Source organism: Lycium ferocissimum, chromosome 11 (assembly GCF_029784015.1).
Source record: "Lycium ferocissimum isolate CSIRO_LF1 chromosome 11, AGI_CSIRO_Lferr_CH_V1, whole genome shotgun sequence".
Taxonomy (NCBI): domain Eukaryota; kingdom Viridiplantae; phylum Streptophyta; class Magnoliopsida; order Solanales; family Solanaceae; genus Lycium; species Lycium ferocissimum.
The window spans coordinates 43,225,639-43,237,861 of NC_081352.1; the positions used below are offsets into that span (position 1 = coordinate 43,225,639).

The following is a 12,223-nucleotide window of genomic DNA, read 5'->3' on the forward strand; positions in this document are numbered from 1 at the left end:
ATGTTCTCATGATATTATTGAGCTTGTTCCATGATTATTGATTTTATTTATTGTTGTTGATCTCACCTTATGGTAGTTGTTCTTTCAAGGTGAGATGTAGCGATGATGATGATTCCATAATAGAAATTGGAGGTTTACCGACCTTACGTTACTACGATAGAGTGATAACATTTTATTTGAGCTCTCATGCATGCTTTATATATATGTAGCTATTTTCTCACACCGAGACACGCTATAGTTGGCCGAGTACGGCACGTAGATGTGCACACCACTGCAGTGGATACGTTATGATGTTACCCCGGACGCGGGATGGTATGATATATGGATCGGGTTGCACGTTCCGCAACATTAACATTTATATTATATATATGTGTGTATGAAAAATGTTTTTTTTTAAAGGCTAAGCATGCATGATATCCGCCTTAAGAGGCATTCAGATGTACATGTTATCTCTCTTATCTCATGTTACTTTCCATATCTTTTTGTTATGTTGTCATTAATGTCTTACATACTCAGTGCATTATTCGTACAGACGTCCTTTTGTTTACGAACGCTGCATTCATACCCGCAGGTAGACAGGGAGACGGACCAGACCCCTAGGCTGCTTCATCAGCGAGTATATAGGAGTGCTCCTTTTGTTCCGGAGCGGTGATTCAGCTGGTATTATTCTTTTATGGTATTATTATATATGGGCATGGCGAGGTCCTGTCCCGTCTTTATGACATCATGTACTCCATCTAGAGGCTCGTAGACAAATATATATAGTTAGATGTTCCATAGCCTCATCGGTTCATATCTTTGTATATCATTTTTTTGGCAGCCTTGTCGGCTTGCATATTTGGGCATAGTTGATGATGTTTGCATAAACGTGCATATGTTTACTGACCTCGTGTCTCTTAAAGTTTATGATAATTATGAGTTAGCCGTGTGGTCCACCTAGGTATGATTATGAGAAGTATGTTAAGAGGTGCTCGATAGGTTAGCTCCGGGTACTCGTTATGGCCCTCCGGTTGGGTCGTGACAATTGAGACGGAAAAAACTAACTCTACAATATTGAAGGTGAATTAATGTAGTCAAACAAATACTACATATTGACTTTAATTTGTTATTGTTTTTTTCATTTTCTTCTAGACTAAAATTTAAATTTTTAAATCAAGTGTGAAAAAAATTGAACTAAACCGAATTTATTACGAATAAAAGACCTAATTGAATTAACCCAAAATTAACTTAACCGACCTATCCTTCCTACTCAATCTTTTGTGGTTAGTAATAGGTATTGCTTATGTAAAATAGTGGCACCCGCATCCTTCAAATCCTGGATCCGCCTCTGCTTACAAGTAAATCATGGTGAATCGGCAAGAGTTAAAGAAGCTAAATAAGTGTATTAGGTTTGCTTCTCAATTGTCTCACCTAAAACAATGTGGACGTCTTTGATTATCTCTAAAAACTAGTGGCACCTAATATGATTAGGTAAGACTTGGACCGCTTCATAATATTATGTCAACATACTGTCCCGATGCCGGACGGCGTACAGACATAATTTCTTGAAGTTTAGAAGAACTATACCACCAAAGTCTATGTGGACTATGGAGTGACAAGTTTACACTTGGAATAGTTCTTTGATTTTAATTACGATAGATTTTTGTGAGGTGATATGTATACCTCTTTGTTTATAATTAGAATTTTCATGTTCGACTTCGGTGAATAAAGTCGTTTTTGATAGGGAACACCTACTCCTTAAAGCGGGACTTCTCGACACCAAATTGAGTTAGTCGGGTTCTAAAGCGAGTACCAAATACTGAATGACAAACCAAAAATCATAAATTTCTTTAAGCTCAGTGTAAACATAGGATCTGGCTTATAACATTCTAGCTTCATGTTTTAAATCATTTTACCTCATTTTTATCAAACTAAAGCAACTAATCTAGCCAAATACTAGTTTTATATTTTGATTGTAACTAGCATTGGTCATCGAGTTAGGGAAACTGTTCTCTTATCTTTCAACTACCCATTCGAGCAATTTAAATATTGTGAGAGTAAAAAAGGTGAAAGAAAAATAGGTTAGGTGGATGATCCTGACAGTTTCTAATTCCTTTTTTTTCTTTGCTAATTTCCTTAACCAAAAATTAAATCACCGTACATAGAGGTAGCTTCTCCATCAAAGGAGAAAAGCACAAGCCATGAATGGATGAATTATATAATAATGGAGCTGAGTTTGGAGTATGGTCCTCATCAATATGAGTATTTAACTGGAAAATTGGTAAATTAGAGACTTTAAAGGAAACTGATAATTAAAAGGATATATGTTGATTTTACTAGTAATAAAGAACAATAAAAGAGAGCGTAGCGACCACGTTGAAATGTAATCAAGCTTGCAACTTTTTCAACACATAGGAGAAGCATTCCCATTATTTCAATAAGGTTACGCAATTGTCCTTATCTCATTTTCTTTCCAGAATTTGACATCTAAAACATACAAAGCAGGTTCAAAGTTTTAAGTTAGTGAATACGAAATATCAGTTCATTCACTAATCCTTTGTAAAACCAAATACCAATTTGAAACTGCCCTGATGTTAAATTGGTATTGGTGAGTCCGACCCATTAATTAATGGTGAATGGCTTTGATGGGGTTTGCCAGCTGTGTCCTAAAAAGTAGAGAATTACAGTAGTAATTGCTTAAGCAAAACAAACAAAAATGTAAGACATAACGTAATAAACTATGAGAAGACTATGCATATACAGAGTAGGAAGCCTAATAGGACAAGTAAGGAGAATATATGTTACTGATGGAGCAAAGGCACTATCGTATTCAAAGGCATTACATCTTTCCTAACTTTGTTTCTTTGTGCTTTTTCTTAACTTCAGATGTAACAATTCAAATTGTCCTTGCGTGGATATTTAGTTGGAAAGTAATAGGTGAAGGCATAAAAGTACTAACTTGCACTCGATGTTTCAATACCAAATCAAGAAATTTAACATGATATGATGCATATATGGGGCCAGTTTTAATTTGTCTCAATTTTGTTGCTTGTTTAACAAGAAGAACGAATTCCAATTTTAATAACACAAACATTCTTTGCGTCGCCTTCCGTTGTTCTTCTTCTTCCACGCGTATATGAAATAAGCTGTGCACAGCTGATCATGTGATTGGCAGTTGGCATGAATAAAGTGGAAAAATATTTGTTGAACTGGCAAATCTTCAAAACATATATTATTTCATCAATCATTTGTACACTTTAACTTGAATGAAGATCTTAACGCATTTTAACTTAGTTTATTTTAGAGGTTTGTACGGACAACCCGGAATTCCATGATTGGATTGGCCCTCATTTATGAATGAAATAAAATCAATGTCAAAATACCCCTTAATTAACGCAGAAGCCACATGCAACTTTGGAGTAATTGTATTTCTTTTTTTGCTCAACTTGGTCCTTACATTCAATATTTGCAGGCATTATTATGGCGTTTTCCTGTTGCAGACTTGTTTATTAGTTTGAAGATGCCAAGGTATTTTTGCTTTGCTTAGCTTGTTATAGATTTCATATTTACTGGAAAAAACCTTAACTACGATCCGGAATATGAGGGCCAGCCCTGCACTGTTATAACATGTGAGTTCAACATATGTTAATGTTGCACATGCCCCGGAAAATACCAGGCAAATAACCTCCCTAACAATAATCATTCTATTGAAACAGAGTTAATTTTCTATTCACATCTAAGTACTGGACTTGTACTATTATATTAGCATAGTTGCTAACCAAATTAGTCCACAATCCACAGCTTCACACTTTGCAGCAAAAATACAAAAGAATAGAAGGCCCAAAGCAACGTGATCCACTGACTAGAACTTCTAATTTTGTATATGGCAGCATGTGATTGCAGCATCTTCATGAATGATAGAACATGTAATTTGATGTTATTCAGTTAGCTCTAGTAAGTTTCACACACTAATGCAGGGTCAGGACCACGATAAACATAATGCGAAGCTATTCAACTACTCACATGATATCTTATTCAACTTGATACCAAAAAAAGAAAGTAAGGCAGAGATAACATGTATGATTCAGTCTCTCAAGTCCAATTTTTCAAACAGCAACTAACTGCCTAATGATCACCAATTACATCATTCAGTTTCAACAAACGAATTGCACATGGTCCAAATGTGTGTTGCCAGGGTCACAACAGGGTGCTCACTCAGTTATACACTATGTATAGGCGAATATAGCACACATACAAAAGATTGAAAATCAGTATTCGGGTTGAAGTATGAATTACGAACAGAGTAACATGTTTCCTTCTGCATTATATGTATGCTCGGATTTTTCTTTAGTATAATAATGTAATACCCGTGATCATTCATCACTGATAGATATGTTACAGAATTAATAAGTAAACAGAGTCGAATCCCTTCATCAGGAGATATTGACGAATCCAATCAATTATTTTTTCGTGCTTTCCACATTACTTAACAGAGTCAAATACTTTCATCAGGAGATATTGATCAAAAAATCATTAAAGGAAAAAGAGTTATGACAAAAAAGTTCAGTCTCAGGAATGTTCTGTAAGATACTAATATAGTAACCAGGAACTGCAAAATGAAATTAAAAGGGGACATCACCAAGAAGGGCTAAAGCAAAATGCCAAAAACACAGGACATGTTACTCTGATTAGATAGTAAAAGTGTATGTAGGAACCTTTAAATGCCTCCTTCTAGGTCCAGCTTCAAGTAAATTACACTGCAAACAAAGGCTTGATAACTCACACTGTACAGGACTAGATAGTCTAAACTCTAAAGACAAGTAACAACAACAACATACGTACCCAATAGACTCCCGGCTCAAGAAAAACGTTTTCAGAACAAGCTCGACTGTCTCCTACTCTAATCCTCGACCTCCATACTCTCCTATCTAGGATGATGTGTTCAGTGACCTAGAGATGTGCCAAAAAAATCAGATTGCTGTTGCCGGGATCAAACCCGGGTCACCCGCGTGACAGGCGGGAATACTTACCACTATACTACAACGACTAGTTGATTGTACGGACAATTATGAAAGGATTTCTCATTAATTCTAGTCCCCTACAGGTTATCTTCTACTACAAAACAATAAATTTTTTGGTATAGTGGTCCTTTCAATCCCAGCAGAACATTCCCCAGAATTAGGCGAAAGCATATACTTCCAATTCAACCAAAAGAGAAGAGGTAACCATCACTACTTTTCCGAGTAAAAAAGCCAAGACCTATGAAGAAAAAAACCTTCTCACAAATTAAAAGGAAGCTCCTCTCTCTACTTGTATTTTACTTGGTTTTATGCTCCTAACATATATCTATTAGGATATACTGTGAACCATGCATTTTGTTATAGTATTCTTTACGGAATAATTGTTTAATTATTTATTCGATTTAATAAAGTTCTATTTTAAATAGATCATTTATTCATTTGTGTGTCCTTGATTTATATAGGAAATGATTTAGTGTATTATGTATAGAGTTTCTACTTATACACGAAAAATTAAATCATCAGTTCTTATAAGTTAGTATAAAGTTTATGTTCACAATCTAAGATGGAAATTGGACAAACCATCTGAATGATTGTAGTACAAGATTATGTATAATTTTTCGTACAGTTTCAACTTCTTGTACTAGTACATTTTGAATGTATTGAATAAACCAAGTGGAAATAAGTATTTTATACTGGCTATATAAAATAAGCTCTCCTGTTCGTTAAATGTACTTATACTCTTAATCTTGATATAATTTTTATGAGCAGTTCATGTTGTTTGTTATTTTGATTTATTAAAAGGATTGGAATATCCAATTCATTCTTTTAGCAACTAGAAAAAAATAGACCGAGTAGCAATAACAATCGACAAACTCTACAAGTTTCCTTGTTCTACCATCAACTAATCATCAAAGATCTACTCAGAAAAATTAGAAGCAAAATGAGTCACTTGGAGGGTAGACTGCTCAACTGTAGTCTTGTAGGTGCTCATAAATTAATTACTTCTTCAAGGCTCTGAAAAATAACTAGTAAAGTCACTAAGAGCCCGTTTGGTTTTCAGCTTTTTTGAGTGTTTAGCTGGCCAACTTAAAGTCATTTTGTGCTTAAAATAAGTTCAAAAAAATAGTTGGGCCCGTTTGACTTAACTTATTTAAAGCAACTTATAATCTGAAAACAGCTTATAAGCCAAAAAATAAGTTGGACTACTCCAACTTATTTTGTTTAGCTTATAAACTGTTTGCGCCTTATAGGCATAAGCCCATCCAAACAGGCTCTAAGTCCAGCTATACAGAGCCATACATAGGAGTAGCCCTGTAGTGGCCCCTTGAAGTAAACAAAGAACTGATGCCTCTACACCTTGAATGAGAAAGGCCCATTGCCATGCCTACCAGGTAAGTTCTCTACATACTTGTGAGAAGAAACCCAAGACAAAAAAAATTGCTACAGCATTCAACAAACCTGTTATTTCACTAGATGCCTCTACACCTTGAATGAGAAAGGCCCATTGTCATGCCTAGCAGGTAAGTTCTCTACATACTTGTGAGGAGAAACCCAAGAAAAAAAAAATTGCTACAGCATTCAACAAACCTGTTATTTCACTAGTTTTCTTTCTCGCCGGGACGCCGATATGGCAAGAATCTGTGGTCTTTCGAAGCATTCTTGCGCCTTTTCTTCTCAATATATGCTTCCAGTTTGCCAGATGCTTTGAGTTCCTTGTATTTCTCAATAAGTTTGCGCTTCTGAATTTCAGAATTTTTGAGGTAATAAGGTTGTTTCCCTTGCTTAGCAGCCTCTCTCTCTTTCTTCTTGTGCTCTTGCAGAATTTCTTTCTCAGTGCGCTTCGTTCCGGCTGATTTCAATTGTTTGTCAATCCAAGAAATGCGACTTTTCAGTTCACTTATCTCTTCTGCATCATTTGATTTCCTCATCTGTTTCTTCAGCTCCTCTTTTTCTGCTGGAAGATTATCCTCGTAAAGAAAATTGTATCTCTTTTTGAACCGTTCTACATCGAGCTGGCCAGTTAAAGACTCAAAGCGAGGGTCACGCGTGGCTTTTTCAGGAACTAGGATAATTTCCCTAAATCTGCTCACTGGCTTCTTGCTACTCATCTCCATTGGCCTGTTCTTGTTCGCTCGGCTATTTTTCCCTTCCGAATTAAGCTTCCTATACACTGCGTCCGACCCATCAGACCGTGCTCTCTGCAATTCCTCAAAGGTCACATCCGCAAGCTCCTCCTCTATCTCCTTTGCCTCCTCATCTTCAGACGAAGATTCATGTTCATCAGAGTCTTCAAATTTGATTTTACTTGAACTTGCAACAGCTGGCTTGTCTTTTCTCATCTCAACAATTTGATTCTGCCAGGGAAAAAGAAACCTGAGAACGTCGTTGTGCAAAGATTGAAAGAAGTAAGGAAGAACCCCAAAGATAGTAGGCATATAACACAAACCAACAGTTAAAACAGAAGAATACGTGCTATGTCTAATTGTTTCAAAAAGAATATTACTTTCTTTGAGCTAACTGTGCACAAAAGGGATTACCCTCTCTCCTATCCTCTCCCCCTTACTCTGAACTAGACACTGTAGAAATAACATTAGATGAGTTAAATTGATGTAAATGTTAAAGTTGTTTACTTCACTTCACTTCAGTAAAAATCAACAGACAACAGCTTATACTAATTTAGACAACTCTTTACAAGTCTAAATGACAAAAAGTTTCAACAGAAATACAGTTCTGATGGATTCTTTATCACGTTTAATTTACAATCACATGGTATTTTCACATTACGAATAGATGGATGTAGTGAAGAAACTAATTTTTATGTAACTATTCAACAACAGTAGAGCAGTGTAGCACACACATCTTTTACTTGGAATTCGAAAGAAAGTATTCAGCTTCCTTTAATTGGAATATCCAATTCATTCTTTTAGCAACTAGAAAAAAATAGTCCGAGTAGCAATAACAATCGACAAACTCTACAAGTTTCCTTGTTCTACCATCAACTAATCATCAAAGATCTACTCAGAAAAATTAGAAGCAAAATGAGTCACTTGGAGGGTAGACTGCTCAACTGTAGTCTTGTAGGTGCTCATAAATTAATTACTTCTTCAAGGCTCTGAAAAATAACTAGTAAAGTCACTAAGAGCCCGTTTGGTTTTCAGCTTTTTTGAGTGTTTAGCTGGCCAACATAAAGTCATTTTGTGCTTAAAATAAGCTTAAAAAAATAATTGGGCCCGTTTGATAGCTTATCTAAAGCAGTTAATAAAAGGTTATATCTAATCTGTACAAAACATTTTTAACATGATAGAAAATTAAAAGGTTATATCTAATTGTTTTTTTTTTTAATTTCTGCCTAAATTATAAAAAGGTTGTAAAAGAGATATAATCAAAACATTCATGATTTTCTTTATAAAAAGAAAACGAGAGAATAATGCAACATAAAAAAGATTATAGATGATGCTAGATAAATATGTTAGGCGAAATTTACCATTATATAAAAGTTTGAAGGAGAATATTATTTTTATGCCTTTTTATTTTTAGGTGTAGAAAAGGCACAGAACTTTGGTCTTTTGAACTTGGGACCTTGTAGTTAAAGATTCAAGGGCAATTCGCAAAATTGCCCTTCTTTTGGGATGATCTTTAAATTTAGCCCCTCATATTTGCGGTCTTTAAGTTTTGCCATTAGCTTGGATACCTGAGATTTTGGGTTTGAACCCCCGCTCAGGCATAAAATAAAAAAATAATTTCGCAAGGCAGGGATGGAGGGAGTGTATGCCGGATCCAACATAAAGTCCTTAAGGAAAAACTAAAGTTACGCTAGAGGGGGCATAACTTTTCCTCAAGGCATAGATTAGTCATGCCTTATGGGGCAAAGCTTTTCCTTAAGGAACTATGCCTATGGGGCAGACTTTTAATTAAGGCATAAGCAAAAGTATACCTCATAGGGCACAACTTTTCCTTAAGGCAAACTTTTAGTTATGCCTAAAGGAAAAGCTCCGCCTTACGGGCATACTTTTGGTTATATTTTACGAGGCACACTTTTAGTTAAGGCATAACTAAAAGTATGTCGCATAAGGCGGAACTTTTCCTTAAGGCATAATTAAAAATTTGCCTTGAAAAGTTAATATATATATATATATCCCACAGGTGCCCTTTTTTCCAATGGTACTATAATTCCTATTCCTATCCCTTCATTCCCTCTTTTGGTCTATCTACATTCCAGGAAATTCATACGCTCCGCGGACGGAGCAAAAAGTGGAGTCTTGGTCAGAGCAAGCCGCCCTATTCTATTACCAGACATAATTGGGAGAAGCTCATCCGAAACTAGAGCTATATATGTCCCAAGACAAAGTCTGCCCCCTCCGGCATAACTTTAGTTTTTCCTTAAGAATTGTATGTCGGATCCAGCATACACTCCTTCTAGCCCTGCCTTGTGAAATTATTTTTTTATTTTATGTCTGAGCGAGGGTTCAAACCCAGAACTTCAGGTATTCAAGCGAAGGGCAAAACTTAAAGAACACAAATATGAAGGGTAAAAATTTAAAGACCACCCCAAAAGAAGGGCAATCCGTGCAAAAAAAATGAAGATTCAAGTCTGAATTGGGCCGAGACAGCCCGTACATTACAATACCCTAAACTCGAAAAAATGCTAAAGCTTCTTTCTCTTGCTCCTCTACGGCTCTTCGCTCTTGAAGGTACCAATTAATTTCTAACTCTTCAATCACGCTTACAGTTTTGTATCTTCAGTCCGTTTTGCCAATATATTCTTAGGCTTTGTTTTTAATTTTTGGAATTAGTTAAGTGTGAAATTTAAGGACCATGTTTTGATTTTTTTATTTTTATTTTTTATGTTTCTCTTGTTTGTTAATAAATTGTTCATACTTACATATTTCAAAAAAGAAGTGTTAAATGATTAGATTGATGTAACTGATTCTCTATTGCCCTTTTGCTTTAAGCTGTTATTTGTATTTAGTAAAATTAGCAAGATGACTGCTATACCTTTCTGCAGTTGCGTATTTGTGCTTCTGGGACTTGTAAGCTTTTAAAGAGGCTTGCCTGTATGGGGTTATGTTTGGACTATAGCTGCATAAAAATGTCTTGTTTTTTATCTATTATCATATTATTCAAGCTTGAACTTAGAATTTTGAATGTCAATAAATTTTATATCATATGAATACTAGTAACTCATATAAAGTCCAAACCAAAACCAACTCGACACTAATACAATAAAAAAAATTCAATTTACCACTAAGAGTGGCAATAATGTTGAATATCTATTCTTTAGTTTTGCATAATTGGTTTAGAAAGTGAAAATACATAATATAATTCATTTTTACAACCCCCGCGGTGTTCACCTGGAAAACACATATTGACAGTGAAACCTAGCCCCTGCCATAGGCATGACCACAATATACTCTCCAAGACATCTCCAAGAATAAGTTAGGTTTTCAAATCTTCACTCAACAGAAATGGGAGCACATCCGTTGCCTCAAATCTACAACTTTATTCTCCATCTTATTCATCTTTGCTTCCGGCCACAATATAGTTGTTAACACCTTATAAGGGGAGGAGCAGTTATTTCTACCAGGAATTTAGGGCACATCTGAGAATTTTACCACAACCCATGTGGTTCAAAAATCTATTAACTTATACTTATTTAGTGAATTTATTACAACATATACAGGAATGGGTTCATATGAACCGGTATTACACATTAGTATGGAAGATGTTATCTCAGTATCTAAAACAAATAATAGAAAAGAAAAACAACTATCCGCACACAAGCAATCGTATCTCAATAACAAGTCAACATTAGGCAGTTTCATGTCAAGACAAGAAGTTAAAAGGGGTGAAATGAGGATACCAAGTGCGAGAACCAGGGCCGTAGTTCTTGGGGTGAGCGTTCCATCTTCACACGAGGCTGCGCTGTGTGTTGTATGAAAACTTTTTGTTCACAATAGCAACGCTTAGTTTGGGGATGAAAGAAAAGGGGATACTCAAAACCCTAAGCCGACGTAAACATTTTGTGCATCTTCACCCAATTACATGCCCAAAGGCAAAAGACATCAAACCAAACTATCTTAAAAAGTCGATATCACACTGCAAACTATCTTAACGACCTATTACACGCTTAATTCAAAGAAAACTGAATTAAACTACCCCTCGACACCAAACTCCCAATCGGTGAATGTCGTGGGCAACACTCGCCTGGATGAAGCCACGTATTAAATGAACTAATTTATTTTATAATCACGTCATAATAATATATTTAAAATAATTAAGCCATTTTAATACCCAAACCCATTTAACCCCCCATACCCATTTTAACACCCCCAAACCCGTTTCATCACCCTAACCCACCTAAACACACACATCAGACGCCCAAATGTAGAAAATCAAACGACAAAGACAAACAACAAATCGTTCAATATTCGTCCTAAATCATTTATTTTTATAGTTTACCTGCTCAATATTGTCGGATTTCATACAGTTTTTTAGTTTTTCTTCATCGTAAACCTTTAATCGAAGTGTTGGTGATTGTCTGAACTTGGACGATTCCAAGTTGGGTTTTTTGTTGACGTTTGGAGGGCAAAAATCGATTAAAAACTAAAAGGTTAGTCCATTGTCTCATTTTGTTTCTGTATTGTGCGATTAGAACTAGGGTTTTTTTTTTGCGTCTTTAATTTTTCTACAAATTTACAGTGTAAATGACTGGGTAAATGCTTGAAAATGTAAATGTCAATTTGGTTGTTGTGTATTTCATTGACTATGAAATTGAAGTATTTGTACTGTTTTCAGGTGGAAATATGTCTTATGAACTGATTACTTTGCGATTTTACCATGGTGGTAATTTAACGACTGGCAAAAAACCCTACGTTGGTGGACAAGTAACTGAATTTACACGTATGGATTTAGATAGATTTTGTTACTTTGAATTGCTTGATTGTGTGAAAGAATTAGGGTATGACCCTGATAAATGCACCATTTATGTTAAATTTGTCGATAGTGTGGTATTGGTAGAAATCAAATCTGATAGGGATACAACCCTTAGAGGATTGCTGCATGTTTGGGAGATGGGGATATTTTGGAGGCATTTGTGTATAACTTGATTGAAGAGCTTATAGTGGTCTCACCCTTATTAGAATATGTAACCCATGTGGAGGAGGAAAGTGATGTTTTTTTGATAAAGTGACTGGTCAAGACTTTGGGGGTAGTGGTGTTCCATC

At 35.5% G+C, this 12,223-nt stretch overlaps 1 protein-coding gene across 2 annotated transcripts; it reads right to left on the bottom strand.

The window, feature by feature from the left end:
• Positions 1-6,437: 6,437 nt before the first annotated feature.
• LOC132036699 (uncharacterized) lies at positions 6,438-10,959 on the bottom strand. Of its 2 annotated transcripts, none has more exons than XM_059427080.1 (2): positions 10,942-10,959; positions 6,438-7,354 (listed from the first exon to the last, which is right to left on the bottom strand). In XM_059427080.1, the coding sequence occupies exon 2, from the start codon at positions 7,337-7,339 to the stop codon at positions 6,599-6,601; it is 741 nt and encodes a 246-aa protein (XP_059283063.1). In that variant the 5' UTR covers positions 7,340-7,354; positions 10,942-10,959; the 3' UTR covers positions 6,438-6,598. The 2 variants fall into 2 exon arrangements, with proteins under 2 accessions (XP_059283063.1, XP_059283062.1); XM_059427079.1 differs by lacking the exon at positions 10,942-10,959 and adding an exon at positions 10,861-10,935.
• Between the last annotated feature and the right edge of the window lie 1,264 nt (positions 10,960-12,223).